We start from the raw sequence: 17136 nt of genomic DNA on the forward strand, positions 1-17136 counted from the left end.
TTTTGAAAATCCCACTAGGTGCATTCTTTGGTACCTAAATACCAGTGTAAGTGTGGCCCCTGGTGAATATTTTGAACTTGGCACTGAACTTATTAATATTCTAAATTTGATTTTTGTTTTTTAAAAAAGCAGCCTCTACATTGAAGGTTGACCTCATCGATATTCTTCTAATTTTCTTGTGTGTCATAGTATCAAAGGCTTCATTAATGTTAGAATACACCTTGTCCTCTGCATTCCCTTTGTACACCAAACCTATCCTGTTAGGCTGGGATTTTCCAGCAGCCTAAGGGAGTTAAGGCAACCAACTTCCACAGAATTTCAATGAGAACTGAGCACCCCGCTATCCCAGCCTAACATATTACATAACTGTTGCATGACTTGTTTTTTGCAAATATTTCTTGCTATTTATCACCATATTTTCTGTATGTGCTTACAAAGTAACTGCTTTATTCATTGTTCTAACAACTCCCCAAGATTTGAAATTAAATTTGCTCCTGTATACTCCCCTTCCGTCTTTCCCCACATCTTTAAAATTGATGTGATCCTGCCATCTTCTCTTGCTCAAACTTCCTATTGATTTCAGTGGCAGGTTTTCTGGAGCAAGGCCTGCAAGATCAGGTGTTATGTTTGCTTTTTGCCTGGCCTCTGAGACCTCACCTGCCTTTTTTGTTCTCAAAACATTAACAATGGCTTCAATAGTACTTCCACTGGCCCCTTGAGCTCTCTAGGGTTAATATCACTGCATCCAATTGATTTGAATATATTCTGATTATAGCCTTGTGACATGCTTCCTCAGAAGTCTGGTTTGTGTCACCCTTCCCTTGATAACTATTAGAAGCTTAAGTGCTAAACCGCGGGATGACATTACCCTGCTTAGTGAGGACTGAAGAAAAGTAGTTGTTAGGCACTAAGAACTAGAATAAAATAGAGGTGAAGTTAGAAGTGGATGGGGTTACCCAGTGTTGCTATTAAGGATGGGTAAATAGGATGACATTTGGATTCAAATAGTATTGGGATTCAGAGGGCCTATTCTTTGGATAATAGTTAGATGTCCAAAGCCATTATATCAGCCTTTTAGTCCATCCTTCACAACACTCAGAGGCTTCTTGTCCCTGCAGCAGGTCCTAGGCCTTTATTTATCTGTGGTTTCTATGTAGGATGATGGCAGTCCTGTGCCCTGTGAAACTGTTTAGGAGCCAATATTAAATGAATTTGATGGTCTCAGCCCACTTTTAGATAAGTGTCCATATAAAAACCTCTAACAAACAACCATCATCGCTCCTGCTACACTTAGTGCTTATTGATTCCATTTTTGGCAGTCTCAGTAGGGAAGCCAAGGATTAAATAGATATGGAGATTTAACACTTCTCTGACCTCTAGAGGTAGGCTCCATTTAGATCAGGGTTGAGGCAGATGGGTGGAGCAGGACAGGACTCTGTTGCTTTTTCTACCTTGCCACGGCTGCTCTGGGGATTAACAGAGGACATCAGTTTTCAGGGTTTCCAATCCATAGCTTTCATCAGCAATTAATTTAACCACATATAGTCTCATTTTTAAAAAATGACATTTAAATGTTTTGTTGCAGTCTTTAATATGCATGTAGCCTGAAATTAGCACAGTAGGTAGGTATTAGGGCACATCCAGTTGGTCAGCCCAAACAGAACCACTCATTGTTTGGAAATCCAATGGGAAATGTATTACGATTTTGCCATTGTGATTAACTAGATTTGCAACATAACACCCTTGATCAGCAAGACAAACCTACTGCTTTCCCACCGATGAAGATCAAAATACAACCGTAAAACATTAGACATCTCCAACTTCCAGATTCTGGTTATAATGGTTGTAATAATGGAAACTATATTCCAGAGCCAGTGCAAAACAGGGTTGGATCTTTTTTGGGTGGAGAATAGGAGGTGGGGATTACTTCACAAAATGGCTCCCCGGCAGTGATTAATTTCGGCTTTAGCATTGGACATTCCCTCCAGCTGAGAACAGCCATTTGAAAGCATGCAAAACAGAAGCAAAGAGAAGACCAATATACAATAACTCCTCACTTAAAGTCATCCCGGTTAACGTTGTTTCGTTGTTACATTGCTGATCAATTAGGGAACATGCTCATTTAAAGTGGTGTAATGCTCCCTTCTAATGTCATTTGGCAGCTGATTGCTTTGTCTACTGCTTGCAGGAAGAGCAGCCCATTGCAGCTAGCTGGTGGGGGCTTGGAATAAGAGGAGACTGGCAGCCCCCTATCAGCTCCCCACTCCCCTAAGTTCTCTGTGCAGTAGCTGCCTGCAGTTCAGCTGTGTCCCTCACCCAATGCCATGTGCTGCTCCTGCCCTCTGCCTTGGAGCTGCTCCCCGAAACTCCTGCTTGCTGTGTGGGGAGGAGGGAAGGAAGCAGGGCTAGCTCCAGTGTTTTTGCCGCCCCAAGCGGTAGAAAAAAAAAAAAGCTGTGATCAGCGGCAGCTCCACTGCGCCACTCTCTTCTTAGGCGCCAATTCAGTGGCAGGTCCTTCCCTCTGAGAGGGACTGAGGGACCCGCCGCTGAATTGCCGCTGAAGAGCTCGACATGCCTCCCCTTGCCCTTGGCTTCTCCAGGCACTTGCTTGCTGGGCTGGTGCCTGGAGCCGGCCCTGGAAGGAAGAGGGGTGATAATGTCAGGGTGTCCCCCTGCTCCTGCACCCTGGTTACCCCATCTTCCACAGAGCAGGGGGGACAGACCAGGACTCAGGACGGAGGGAGCTTGCAGCAGCTGCCTATCAGCAAGCTGATCTAATTAACAAGGCAGTGTACTTAAGGGAAATGTGCACACCTCCCTCCATTCCTGCTGCCTTGTGTATAGGGAAAGTTAACCCTTGAGGGCTCAGCCAATTGCTAGATCATCATTTAGCAGTAAGGGAAATATCCCACCCTCTGATTCTTCCACCTCAACCAAGCTTCACAATCATCATCACTGTGTACCAGTATTAAACTGTTTGTTTAAAATTTATACTCTGTGTGTGTGTGTGTGTGTGTGTGTGTGTGTGTGTGTATATATATATATATATACAGTCATTTGTGTGTGTGTGTGTGTGTGTGTGTGTGTGTGTGTGTGTGTATATATATATATACAGTCATTTGTGTGTGTGTGTGTGTGTGTGTGTGTGTGTGTGTGTGTGTGTGTGTGTGTGTGTGTGTGTGTGTATATATATGAAAAAAATGTCCCTGGAACCTAACGCCCTCATTTACATTAATTCTTATTGGGAAATTGGATTAGCTTAACATCGTTTCACTTTAAGTCGCATTTTTCAGGAACATAACTACAATGTTAAGTGAGGAGTTACTGTATCAGGGAAGGTACGGTGAGAATGCAGCACTCACACCTCCCGCAATTTCATGTTTCCACTGACACGTGGATGATTTTCTTCTGTCTTGTACTGATGACAGACTGTATGTGTATGTGTATATGTGTAGTGCTGGCTAGAATATAGCTCACCTCTGCCAAGGACCACATGTGTAACGGTCTCCGAATGAGAGTAGTGCAGCCAATAAATAGCTAGTGACAAAGCCATTTGAGCCATAGACCTCAAAGCACTTTTTAAAACAAGAAGTATCATTATCCCCATTTTACATAGGAAGGAATTTTAAAGGAAAACTGAGACACAGAGAGATGAAGTGACTTGTCCAAACTCACAATCGTCTTCAGTGACAGAGTTGGGAATAGAACCTGGTTTTGTGAGGCTCCTTGTGTAGGTAACGAAAGTGTCTCTAAGTGGGGCATGTTTTCCCATAAAATAGTTGGATAATACGTTAATTTCATATTTAAAATTTGGAAGCAAATTAAGATAAATCACTGAAGAGCATCTGTTGGAGAATGATGATTAGTAAGAGTTTGATCTGCACTGTTTTGTTATGTGGCTTGCTCACCCAGTTTGCCCACAACATAGCACACTATGGTTTACAGCTGGCTGAATGCAAAACATATCACTAAAGTGCAGGATGGACCAAATGGCATATTGGGCCAAATCCTTTAAAATCTGGCTTGGTTGCCTGATTAAAGGCCAAGTCATAAAGGGTGGACTTGTCTCAGTGTTAGAAAACAGGAGAAAATCTGTCAATTGCTAGACTTATGTCCATCCAGGAGGAAAGTGAAAAAACAAAAACAAAAAACCAAGGCTGTTTAATGGCGTGCATAGCTACATGGTGAAGTTTGTGAAGTGCACATTCTTCATTTAAGTGGGAGGTGCATGGTAGCAGAACATAACATTCAATGGAGAGTTTTATCTGTGTTGTAAGATTATGTTCTGATCACAGCATTGGCAATTAAGAGAATAAGAGAGATAAATGAGAGAGATATGTTCTAACCACGGGACTGGGAATCAAGAACTCATGGGTTCTAATCGAGGTTCTGACACAGGATCACTGTGTGACTTTGGCAAATCACTTAACCCCTCTGTGATTCTGTTTCCTCATCTGTATAATGAGGGTAACATCACACAGGAACATGGGAAGGATTAATTAGTTAATGTCTGAAAATCCCTTTGAATATGGAAAACATTATATAAGTGATAGTGTCTATAAAACAGTAATTATTAACAATACCCTATCTCTGAACACAGTGTTATGTGAGGTTAATAAAATATGTTCTATCTGGAACATAAGAGAGTAGGCAGAATTTATAAGAATGTAAGAACGGCCATACTGGGTCAGACCAATGGTCCATCTAGCTAAGTATCCTGTCTTCCAACTGTGGTCAATGCCAGGTGCTTCAGAGGGAATGTACAGAACAGGTATTCATCAAGTGATCCATCCTCTGTTGCCGGTTTGAGGAGATTCCAATGTGACAGCCAAGTTCTGAGTTAGTTTTTATTCCAGCATACTCCTAGGGAAGGTGGTGATTGTTTTGCCTGGATAAGAACACAGGACACCCTTCTCTCCTGCAAAAGATTAACTTGCACAGAGACTAGGAAATCCTAAGAGTTTCAGCAGGTGGAGTTGACAGTGTATGAGTGTGAGAAGTGAAAAAGTTTGGCCATCAAGAAGAAGCTGCGGCTTCGGCCTCAAACACCTGCAGATCCTCTGAGATCCTCCAACCCCTCAAGATATCCACTGAGCCATGTACAGTGGGCCCCCTCCCACTCTGGCTTAAGTGTTCACTGGCCTCCTTCATTGCTAGGAATGTCCCTGCCTGTTGCTATCCTTGGAAGCCCCCCTGTCCCTATCATAAGGATTGCTACAGAAAAAAGGGGCCAGTTGTAGAATTTAGTACAGCCTTAGGCTGTGCCCAAAAAATAACTGGCAAAAACACTTAAGTTAAAATATTTTAGTGAAGTCTGTGAATAGTATCTGTAGCTCACAAGAACAGTGTCATTGTTTTTTAAAGCTTCCTTTTAATTCACATGAGCATAAATGGGATAGTGCAGGATATATCAATTTAACAATCAAGTAATCTACTATGAACATCTCTCCATCTGTCTTTTCCAAGGTATGTAATAAAAGTCATATAACCAGACAAATTTATCTTTTAAAATCATACTTCTTTTTAATATAAGCCATATAACAATAAGTGTTTTCTATTTGTCTTGTTTGTGTAAAATGTTAAGGGTTGTGAATTCTTGCTGTTTGCGTGCCTGATAATTTTTGTATCACCAGTGTGTTCCATGTTCTATGGCAAGAGTTCTCAAACTGGGGGTTGGGACCCCTCAGGGGGTTGTGAGATTATTACATGGGGGGTGGTGAGCTGTCAGCCTCCACCCCAAAGCCTGCTTTGCCTCCAGCATTTATAATGGTGTTAAATATATAAAAAAGTGTTTTTAATTTATAAGGGGGGTGTGTGTCTCACTCAGAGGCTTGCTATGTGAAAAGGGTCACCAGTACAAAAGTTTGAGAATCACTGATCTATGGAATGAAGGATGATCTGGGTGGGAGTTCTTTCCTCTTCTGAAATGCAATCAAAGAGTAGCTGGCAGATACTGAAAGGTGGGAGATCAAAGTTGCCTTTCTTAAAGGACCTAAAAGACATTTCTTAAAGGACATATACCTAAGAATAGTCTTGTTTATTAACGCCTCCCCTGCCCTCCATCAGAAATTCAAAGTTAAGGTTACACTTACAAGCAGCCCAGTGAGTTTAAAGTTTGGATATATACATTTAAGGCATCCAAACAACCTTAATTCTACCTCGATATATCTGCTTCTTCACTGTAAGTATTATTTTTGTATTAAAGGTGTTTTTAAAAGGGTTTTCAGAAGCTTATGGCTGTAGGCATTTTAATTTGGAAAAAGTCTGTACTGATACAGTGAGTGTATATTTGCCATCTTTCAATCTTCCCTTCATCTTTTTTCATAAGGGCTATAGGAAGCCTGTGGTCTAGTGCTGTGAAAAACTTAAATTTGGAGGAGACTCTCTTGTATTTCTGTCTGACTCTTATAGTGCACCAGTGGCCATGGGATCTGGGCAATGAAAGAAGAGGTACAGAGATTTAAAACAAAAGTGGACTTTACTCAGACCTTCCTAGAGTTTGGTTTTTTGTACTTAGATTTCCCCCATCTTCCCATCTCACCTTCTGTTGCTGTGATTAGGTGTTTGTACAAATATAGATGCAAGTGATGTATTAAAACCGTGATACAAAAATGCTTGGGGATGGCTTTGATTTTTTCGTATTTTTTTTAATAATTATAATAAATTTTCCTAGTGATCAGGTTATATATTGGAGTCTATTGCCCCAAGGAAAAGGGATAGAGACTTACTTTTTTAAAATAAAAGCTTTGGTCTTCCATCAGTCACATGGAACTCCATCAAAAGCCCACCAGGATTGATGGGCTGTTCTGATATTCCATTTGGATAGTGAATAAGTTCTCAAACATGCCTTCCACCCCTCCAAGAATTGATCCCGTACGCTAGGTCTCGCTAAGTATCTTTTTATCATACTTAATTTGAAGTTTCTAGAACAAATCATTTTTGAGATGGACAAAAAAGAAAAAAGACTTCAAAACACACCACCTATTTTTCTGATTCCCATGTCTTAGAAACGGCTTGTATAATTCCCCACAAATTTAACCAATACAGAAGACACCTGAAAAATTTGAAGAGGAAAGGATCTTTTTTTTTTTCATTTGAGGACCAAGGGGTTAAATTTGACTTGGCAGTGGTAAGTGAGTCTCTGCCTTAACATAATATTTAACAATACCAGCAAGGAATATACACAGTACTCTTTCATGTGCATACCAAGCAGCTGTAATATAGTGGTGTCTTTTGGTAACTACCAACCGGGGCTGGATTGGATATGCTGACCTAGAGGTGAGAGAGACCATATCACTTTATCAGTCCCTGACCCAGCCAGCCTCCTGGGAATTTGTGTTAACATTTTATCCTTCTTTCATGCCTTTGTGCCTTAGATCTAATGTGTTTTATTCACTTGGTGCCTGATAATCCTTTGAGTTCCATGGGCGCAATTACCACTGAAATTAATGAGACTTGCACCTATGTTAATGGACTCTGACCCAAGTTAATGGCCTCTCTTTAGTGTAAAATTAATCAGCATTTTATGGCCTCCTATTAAAAACCAAAAATTCTGGTCTCTTGGATAATAGGCCCTCACACTTGACCCCCTTGTTGGAACTCTTAGTAAAGAGGGCAAGGGCTGGATGTGTCTTTCAGACTGAATTCTCCTCTCACTTTGAGAGCTGGTCCCTTCTGAAGCATGTTTTCTGGCTAGCATAGAGGAAGCTTGCACTGCTGCTGCCTAGGTTGTGTGTTTTCTGCCCATATCGAGACATTTCTTTAACTTTATTTTTTAAAATATATTTTATTTACACAAAAGCAAGATCAATGTTATACATGTGTTATTTAACCATAGTGAATGGAGAAAAATAGGACAAAGAATGGTTTTCATTATGAATCATTGATTCTTATTGATATCATGCCATAGATAAGCATGCTTTACAAACACCTAAGACCAGGTATGTTCCCTAAGAGAGTTTACAAATTAGTTAGAACAAGTTGACTGTAGGAATGTCCTCACCCCTGCGGTGCCTTCTGCTGGTCTTTTCTGGGAAATAGCTCTCCAGCCTCTGGAGTGCCCTCTGCAGGCCATTGCCCTGCTGCCTCTTGGCCCCCATGTCCCTCCCAGTACCCAGTGCCCCTTTATCTGGGGTGCTGCACTGTGGCAGTAACCTCTTTCTCTGTGGGTCTCCCCTCCCGAGGGAACCCTCACCCACTATCCCCACCTCACCTCAGTTTAAGGCCACTGCCTGTCATTGTCTAGCCCCCACGCCCTGGGGCAGACTGCAGTATCAGCCTACTCATCACCAGCAAGGTTGGGTTTGGACCTGCTGCCTTTGCCTACCCCTGGGCTGCCCTGTGCAACCCCCAGTACCTATTTGCCTTCTGCTAGGCTGCAGCCTGGGGCTTTCCAGCCTGGAGCTCCCCAGCTCCTCTGCCTTTCCCCAGCCCTGCTTCACTCAGGTATCCTGTCTCTAGCACCATGCAGCCAGACCCATCTCCCTCTACAAATAGAGAGAGACTGTTGAGCGCCTGGCTCCCAGCCTCTTATATAGGGCCAGCTGAGGCTACTTCCCCAATCAGCCTAGCAGCTTTTTCCCCTGCCACAGCCCTCTCCCAGGGCTATCTTTAAAACCCTCAGGGCAGGAGTGGGTGACTATCCCGCTACATTGAGATTAAAATGTTACTTCACCAATATATAGTCTACAATTTCACATAATCTCCTCCTTAATGTGGATCATCTTTCTGCTTTTTGTGAGAAGTAGCAGAAAAGTTTTAAACAGTGAAACCTGATTACCTCAGTGTAAATGAACAAATGCTTTTTGAGCTTTTTTGCTGAGTATTAGAACATTGTTGGACTCCTGCATGTGGGGAAGGTGAATGTGCGGGGTCTGTCGGACCTCTGACACTCCCTGCTCAATGAAAATCCAGATCGAGTTACCAACAAGATAGCCCTCAGGGAGCCTAGAAGGGCCAGGAGGATACACTGACCAATCAATAGCCAACAGTTCAGTTAAAAAGGCTTGCCTGTATTTTCTCTGGGCAGTGCAGAGTGAGACTGGAATAGAGGAGCTGCAAGCTCCCTGTGATAGCCTAGGGCCAGACCAGGGCTTTGCCCTCAAGCACTGCAGATAGGCATTTGTCTTGGAGTTTTGTTTGTTTATTTAAAGGTGCAGACTGCCAAAGTTTGAGTTCATTACTTTTAGTGTGCTGTGTATGGAATGATGCCAAGCCTATGGCCACAACTGGTGGACTGTGCAGGGTGTGCCTGCAGTACCACGCTTGGCCTTGCTTTGCACTACCTGCCACAGTGAAATAAAGTTGTCTAGAAATTGCACTGTGTATTACAGTCACACATATCACATGGTTAAGGGGCATTTTCAGAATCAGACCATCAGAGCACCTTAGAGGGAGTACTGATGCTAAGAACTGGATGGAGAGTCACGAGCTGCTGGGTTCTATTCCCAGTGCTGACACCAACTGCCTCTCTGTCCTGAGGCATATTACATAGGGCTCAGTCCTGCAAACGGTACTGTGCAAAGTGTTTACTACCATGAGTAATTCCTGGGATGGTTGGACTAATCAGTAGTAAGTACTGGGTCTGGTAGTAAGAGTTTGCAGGATCTGTCTCTTATCTTCTCTACTTCAGTTATCCTATCTGTAAAACTGTACTAATGAGACTTAGCTCACAAAATGTCTTTGAAAGAGAATTAGTTGACATTTGATAAAGTGCTTTGAAGATGACAAGTGCTAAAGTTTGGGTTGTCGTTTTACAGGCAATAACCTGAATAAACATAAATTCCTATTAAAAACTTTAACCTACAGCTATCATGGGTCTTGTGATAAAGCTCAAGCCATTGTAGAGTGTCATGGGAGCATAAGTACTTTCATGAGTCTCAATGGCTTGAGTCTGTTAAGGCTTGTTGACTTGTTGCCCAAATAAGTGCATGCAACTGTAACCTTTCTGCCCCTCTGAGTTGGCAGCAACAAGGGCCGGGTTCAGTATCCAGGGGTTCTGTTTCAATAACCCAATGCCAAACCAGCTCGAGCCCCCACCCAGTGACTTGGGAAAATCTTACACACACCCCTAGGCGCCTCAAAGAGGCAATGCTTCCCCTCTCGCAAGCACAGAGTCTCGGTGTAGCAGAAAAGGTTTAATACATGAGATAAACAACAAACACTAAATTGGGAAAAACACCTCAACTAGAGTTCATAGCCCCAACCGTGAGCAAAGACCCACCCCAGGAAATTGGGCTGTGTCCTCTTTCCTGGGCTCTTGAGTCCAGCAACCCCCCAAATCACCCACAGTCCCAAAAGTCCCACAATCCCAAAAGTCTCTGTCCTGGGTCAGTGCAGCCCCCAAAGTTCGAGAGTTTATCTGCAGGGGTCCCTCCCCCAAGCCTGGGTAGAAAGGGGCACCTTACGTGGTCCGGGGCCAACTGCCCTGCCTCTCCGTGGGTTCTGCTCCCACCTTCTCCACGAACTGCTCCGCTTTACCGGCCACTCCACTCTGCTCCTCCAGCCGTCCTTACAAACTGCTCCGCTCCACCAGCTGCTCTGCTCCACCAGCTGTACTGTGGGCTGCTCCAGTTGTCCCTGCAAACTGCTCGGCTCAGTGCGCTCTGTGGGCCGCTCCACCTGTCTCACAGCTACTCCGCTCTGCCAGCCGCTCTGCTCCACCAGCTGTCCCGTGATCTGCTCCAGTCGTCCACACAAACTGCTCCACTCCACAGTATAGCTTTGGGCTCCCCACTAGTTAGCACAGTACTCAGTGCTCTCAGCTCAATAATTTCAGCTCTTTAGTGATTTTCAGCTCATAGTAGGGGAGCCCCAGTGCTAGTGCACCATTAGCCAAAGTGAATTCAGCTCAGTAACTTGTATCTAGATTCTTGAGGGAATAAAAAAAATCAACTCTGATATTCCACAGTGGAGAGGGTGCAACTGGTGCTTCTGGCTCCACAAGGAGACTGCACCACCAGGCACAGATACCTGTCCCCAGCCTCTCTCCATTCTCTGGGTTTTGGAACCCATGTCCCTTGTCTAGCAAGTACCACCCAACTGAGGGTGAGTCATTTGTCACCAAGCAGTCCCACCGCTCAGCAGTCTGGGATAGGGTAGGCGTGCCTATGCAAATATACTCTCTGAAATTCTTTCCACCAGATGTCAGTGTAGAGCTTATCCTGACACTGCTTACACAACATTTGATGGAGGATTCTCTATCACACAACAGAGATTATTACTGGACCGCTCAGTGTGAGACTTAACTGGGTAGAGGGTAGAAGCATCACTGCTGAATGGTCTTTGAACCAGAAGCAGTAGTTGATTCCTAACTTTTGTGTCTGGATTTAAATCGGGAAAGAAGATCTTTTAAAGATATTTTTTTCTTTTCTTGCTGTTAGTAATATTGTCTCCTTCTCCCTGAGGTCAGTAATCATGAAACAAAGCTGCTTGATCTCACTCCAGTTCCCATTGGTAAAGAGCCCATTATATCACAAAACACCAACACCGCAAATGTCACTTAATTTAGTTTGACAGACAACCCTGTTGGCAGTCTCAGGGGACAGGTCAAGGACTGAGTGGGCCACGAAGATTGACCAACCCTCTCAACCTTAGAGATACTCCATCCAGGCCAGGAATAAGGACCAATGCTGGTGTAGAGTAGGAAAGCTTGAGTGTACTGTACATGTTCTGGTGATAGAGGACATTAGCCTGCAGAGCTGTCAGTCTGTCATCTTTCATCAGCATTATATTTGCAAAGTTTCAGATAATAACAACAACAAGAAGGATGTACAGTGATGTTAGTGGGGGATGATGTATTAAAGGCCATTCTCACTTTGCTGAAGGTACTGATATTCCATTCTCTTCTCCCTTCCCTCATGTTTCTTTCCCTCTCAGTCTGTGGCAAACGTTATAAGAACAGACCTGGACTGAGCTACCATTATGCTCACACTCACCTAGCCAGCGAAGAGGGGGATGAAGCCCAAGAGCAGGAGACGCGCTCCCCACCCGTCCACAGAAATGAGAACCACAAACGTGAGTACTGTTTGCTTTTGTCATCCCTTCAATCTTTTTTTTCAGGGATGTTACCTCCACCTTTGTCTGTGCATTTCAGCAATTGCTAAAATTATTCTGCTTCTTTGTGAATTAGTAGAATCTGGATGTTTAGTGGAGCTAATCAACTTCAGCCTGCCCTGGTGCTGAGCTCAGCTAGTCAAGAATTCAGTTCAAACTCAGCATTAACTCTGCAGCAAATCACTCTTCCATCACTGCTTCTGTGGGAGGAGATGATAAGGGGAGAGGGAAGGAAACCCCACCTGCCTGTCATCAAACAGCCTCTTAGTGATTAGTGTGGAGATCAAGAAAATGCACAATTTGTGTCAGTGCATTCTCTGCTATTTTTCTTTGAGAAAAGATCTTTATTCACTTCTCAGTTTTATGGTATAAAATTATCAACAAATGCCCCATGATCCCACTTCCCTAAACACCACTTTCTAAATATTAATCTGGAAAAATCGAAGGACTAAAAAATTATCTGCACAGATCTGAAGGCACAAGAAAGGACAGAAGGGCTGTGCTTTGGGAATCCTAGCAGCAAAGTTGGGGGAAGATAGTGTGTTTGCTGGCACAGGAAAGCCATTTTAACCTTTTTAAGGCACAGGACTGGGAGTCAGGAAATCCATATTTTATTAGTGCCATTGTATCACTTAGCCTTCTTCTGCCTCAGTTTCCCCATGTGCAAAGTAATAACTGCCTCCCACTCAGAGATATCATGTGGTTAAATTCATTGATTTTTGTAAAATACTTTCAGGTCCTTAGTTCAAAGTAATTATTGTTGTTTATTATTTATTGACAACCGAATGAAATGCTTATCAGTATAAAATACAGGGCAAATTCTTTTCTTCCTGACATAAGTATAAAGGAAGAAACTTGAATCTAGGAAGCCATTTCCTCCTTAAACAGGATAATCCATAATTGTGTCATGTGGTTGTGGGGAGGGGTTCTCCTTTCTCCAAAGCACCTACTATTGGCTATTGTTGGGTTGGGCTGATCCTGTTGGGCAATCCTAAAGCTTTTATCACTTTTCTGCTCCACCTTTTCATGTTTAACATGTTTACTAAGATGTTTTAACTTGTCCAGAAGCAGTTTTGACTTGCTGAGTTGTTGATAAACTTGAATTGACCATTACTCCATGGAGTTACTTTTCTGGCAGGCTCTAGCATATCACTCTCTGGCCATTATCTCACAGGGAGCTGTAAGAGAGGGTTTTTTGTTTATTTTGTGTGCTGTCTCTAGATTAGTTTTCTGTGTCTGAAATAGGGTCTACGATACTTATCTACCTCATGGGGCTTTTGAGGCTTAATTAATTTGTGTTGATCTTAGCCCTGCACAGATAAGCAAACTGAGAAGGGCACACTGTCCCCCACCATTCAGCTTGGCACAGGGGCCAGAGGCAGGCCAAGTTCTTGTGGTTCTGAGGTTCAGGGACTGGGAGAGGTTAGCACTGAGAGTGGTACCAAACTCCACAGAAGGAGCTGGGAAGGATGGAATGATATACCTCCTTCATTGCACGCCAGTCAGCAAATCTGGGCCATTGTGGAGGAGACCGCACTCCGCTCTCTGAAAAAAAGTGCAGCAAGAGCTTCTCGGACTTGTGTGTCTCCCGAGCTCCTGCAGGCATTGTGCTTGATGCAGGTATGATGCCTCCGGGAGAGGTGGCTGGTGTGCAGCCTCCAGCACAGAGAGTAGCTTAATGCCACAAGCATCCCCTTTGCATTTGTAAATCACTCTGAGATCCAGATCTTTGAGTGGAATGTTCTCTCTGCTCAAGAATCAGTGGCAACTGAGGGTGGGGACAGAAACCATGTAAAAGTGCCAAGAGATTTGTGCTGGGGGGTGTCACAGTAGGCTGGGAGGCAAATCTCTGGACTGGCTGTTTATTCCCTTTTTCTGTTTGTTGGTTTACAGCCTGGAGATCAGCTCTTGCATATTTCCTCTTTCACTTGGCAATATTTAATTTATGCTGCCATCCATCTTCCATGTGAATGCTAATTGTCCATGTTGCTAATATAAAGTCATTAAATAGCCCCTTTGTACATGGGAATGGTGGGGAGCCAGAGCATCAGATCATTCCTTTCCCCTAAGTACTGCTGGGCATGTGTTATGAATTAGATTTGACAGGTCTGTTGTGTCACAGGGTCTGGGCTTCAAAAATCCTCTGTGTGTGGGCTTGTAGGGGGAGGAGGGGATGTTAATCCAAACAGCTAATCTGCAACCTATGGAAGAGAAGGGCCAGAAGTACAGTAAACAGCAGGCACTGATTATTTCCTTAGCAGTGTGGCAGAGAAATACAAGCAGCCTAATTTAGAAAAGGCAAAGCAAATCCAAAGCAGCCATTTGGAATTTGCAGTGCCATGGGAGGTGGGGTCTGTGGCAGCGAGGTTCAGGCAGACTGTCCAGTATGAACTTCTTGCCATTTTATTCTCTCTACCACTCCCAAGTCTCCTGTTCAGTCACTGCTTGCAGCAGTATCCACAGTAACACCTGCCCTGCTGACATAGAAGGAACCTCCCTGGAGCAGAGCCGCTGCCAGTCAGTTATTGATCCTCTGACTGGTGCCATCTTAACAGTTAATGGTCTCTTGTCTCTCTCGCAACGCTCTTCTGTCCCCATGCCCTCAATCACCCGCAGGCCATCTTGGATGGCTACATATATGTTCCAGGGATTGAAAAAAAGATTTATATAGGAACAGCCTAATTTAAACTGACTGGCTTCTGTTGGGTCTGTATCACAGAACAACAACCAGCCCAGGTGGGATGTTCCATTTCTTTTGACCTCTCACTCTCCTTATTACTGTTTCATGGATTTTGTTGTCTCCCTCAGTCACATATAGTTCAGCCTTTCCCAAATCACCTTCTCTGACCTCCTATTTTCCCCTAAAACAAGGAGGCTATACTTTTTAATACAGGCTGTGACCATGCCACTGATTTACTTATATGTCTCAGCTCACTCCCTTGATATGGGGGGGGGGTGTCTCTTCCTCAAGACCCAGACTTGCCTTCGTCCCATACAGACTTGTTATATAATGCCGGGTTTGAAATCATGAAAAAGAACTTACAGAAAACTGCTTAAAAATCAAGGAAACCTGAACCCTGACAATAGAACAAAATGGTTCCACATCATGTCAGACCTGCTCTTCTGCTATCTTCATCCTTCACTATTTGGCTCTGGCAAGATGTGAGCTTCGAGCCCGGGGTGAGTCCATGAATCTGCCACTGAACACGTGTTGCAATATATGTACATCTCACCTAATGTTATAGGATGACTTGAGGTAGCTGATGCCTGCAGATTTTAAAAGGTTTGTAAAGTGGGATTTTTATTAACTTGATATCTGTCTATTTAAATATGTGTTTCAATGAATGTGGTATTGTAAATCTAATTTAATTGCTAAAGGAACAGAAAGGTGTGTGCCTGTCTGTAAGGAACAAACCTTCTCCTTTTAAATGGGAGGGAATCATCTAAGTGGCCCTTTGCTTTTTAAAACTTAAACATTAGGATGATTTCTAGTGTTCAGAAAAATTAGGGTCTCATAGTACAGTCTAAAGTCAGTCATAGTGTGAACAGATGGTGTTCAGACTTCATGTGCCTGAGCACCTCTTCCAATACCAGTCCAGACTTGCCACGCACTCTGCTAATGCTGCTGCAGTCCAGAGCATTCACACAGCTCTGCGAACATGCAGATTTGACTTGTCAAACCAACTGCTGTACGAGTTCAGGGCATCTGCCAATTTTGCCCATTTCTATGGCAGATCTTGTGATGTGGACAAATCTCTAGTTGAGAGATCAGTCAACGGCATTTGTGTATTCTAAGCATAATTAGATACCTAGTCTTCAAAGATAAAAAATTAATGCACTAACCTCACTGTGCTTCCAAGCTGTCCTCCAGCTTCCCCACACAGCCTTCTTTGAAACATTTTTATTTCCATCCAGGCAGGGGTCTGGAGATGAATAAATGACAAGAGCCAGCCCCTCAGTTGGAGATGAATTGTTTGTTCCTCTCCACAAGCAGCATCAATTTGAAAAGCTACATCAGGCCTCCCTTTCTCTGCCTTAGTGCTGTTTCTCACTGGGGAGGTGATAAGAGCTACATTTGAATGCAGGAATGCTCCAACACCCACCTTCCAAGAGGAAATCCTACAGCAGGTGCCTTTTCAGTGAAGAGCTGCGTTTGCCCTGATTAGATATCTCATTAGCTTATTCCATTTTTCTTGCTTTTCCTTTGTTGTTTTTTATAAAGGAATGAATGTAAATGTCATTTGAAAATGAAATTTAATGGTGCCGTCAGACTTATAACATTAAGGTTGCATAACAGGTTCCATTTGTACCCTCTGTTTTTAATTAATCATAATTTTCCCAAGCATTTACCTTTTGGGCTGACATTTTCCATGCCTGAATGTTATGGGGAAGTTTGAGGAAACCTTGTTCAGTCATTATGAATGCAGGGAGGGTGAAAACATACATTTCCCCATTATACAAAATCTTCTTGAGACTTTAAATGGCTGGGCACAGAAATTTTGGCAGGAAAGTAGCCTTCATTAAGGAGAAGCACTTCAAAGTGTTTTGGAGGAAATTGATCCTGATTTGACTGAGTAATTGGCCTTTAAAAATCATATACTGCATCACTACCACTTCCTCCCTCAAAAAAAACAAGGTTGGCTCAGGTTCGGGCCCTCTGCATAGTATAAATTCACATATTTATATTTTTTATTATAATTTTTCTCTCACCTCTAGACTCCTTTCTCCAAAGTAGAATACAAAGCCAAGAAAGCTCCCAGTGTTTGACTGGGCTTGAAATTAGGTAACATGAGTTCACACATGCCTCATGGGTGCAATTTCCATCCTCAAAGTGCTCTACATTTAGGAGGGACCATTGTGTGCCCATAATGTACTAGCCCATTTTGGATGAGTGCAGAGCTGCACTGTCCCAGTGTGAGCTCCAGGATGGACTGTGTCTCAGGAAGGGCAATCCCTCCCTTAGGCCACGTCCAGACTAGGAATTAAAATCGATTTTAGATACGCAACTTCAGCTACGAGAATAACGTAGCTGAAGTCGAATTTCTAAAATCGAGGTACTCACCAGTCTGGACGGCGCCGCAT

At 43.3% G+C, this 17136-nt stretch overlaps 1 protein-coding gene across 5 annotated transcripts in view; it reads left to right on the plus strand.

The window, feature by feature from the left end:
* The window catches only part of DPF3 (double PHD fingers 3), a 242829-nt gene that overhangs the window by 171764 nt on the left and 53929 nt on the right, over positions 1-17136 (plus strand). For all 5 annotated transcript variants that reach the window (XR_004000026.1, XM_030559655.1, XM_030559653.1 and 2 more), the window contains exon 7: positions 11878-12015. Coding sequence is in view for 4 of the 5 variants with exons in the window: in XM_030559655.1 (XP_030415515.1) it covers positions 11878-12015 (138 nt within the window). In the remaining variant the exon portion in view is untranslated. The remainder of the gene's footprint in view (positions 1-11877; positions 12016-17136) is intronic.

This window comes from Gopherus evgoodei, chromosome 4, assembly GCF_007399415.2.
Source record: "Gopherus evgoodei ecotype Sinaloan lineage chromosome 4, rGopEvg1_v1.p, whole genome shotgun sequence".
NCBI lineage: Eukaryota > Metazoa > Chordata > Testudines > Testudinidae > Gopherus > Gopherus evgoodei.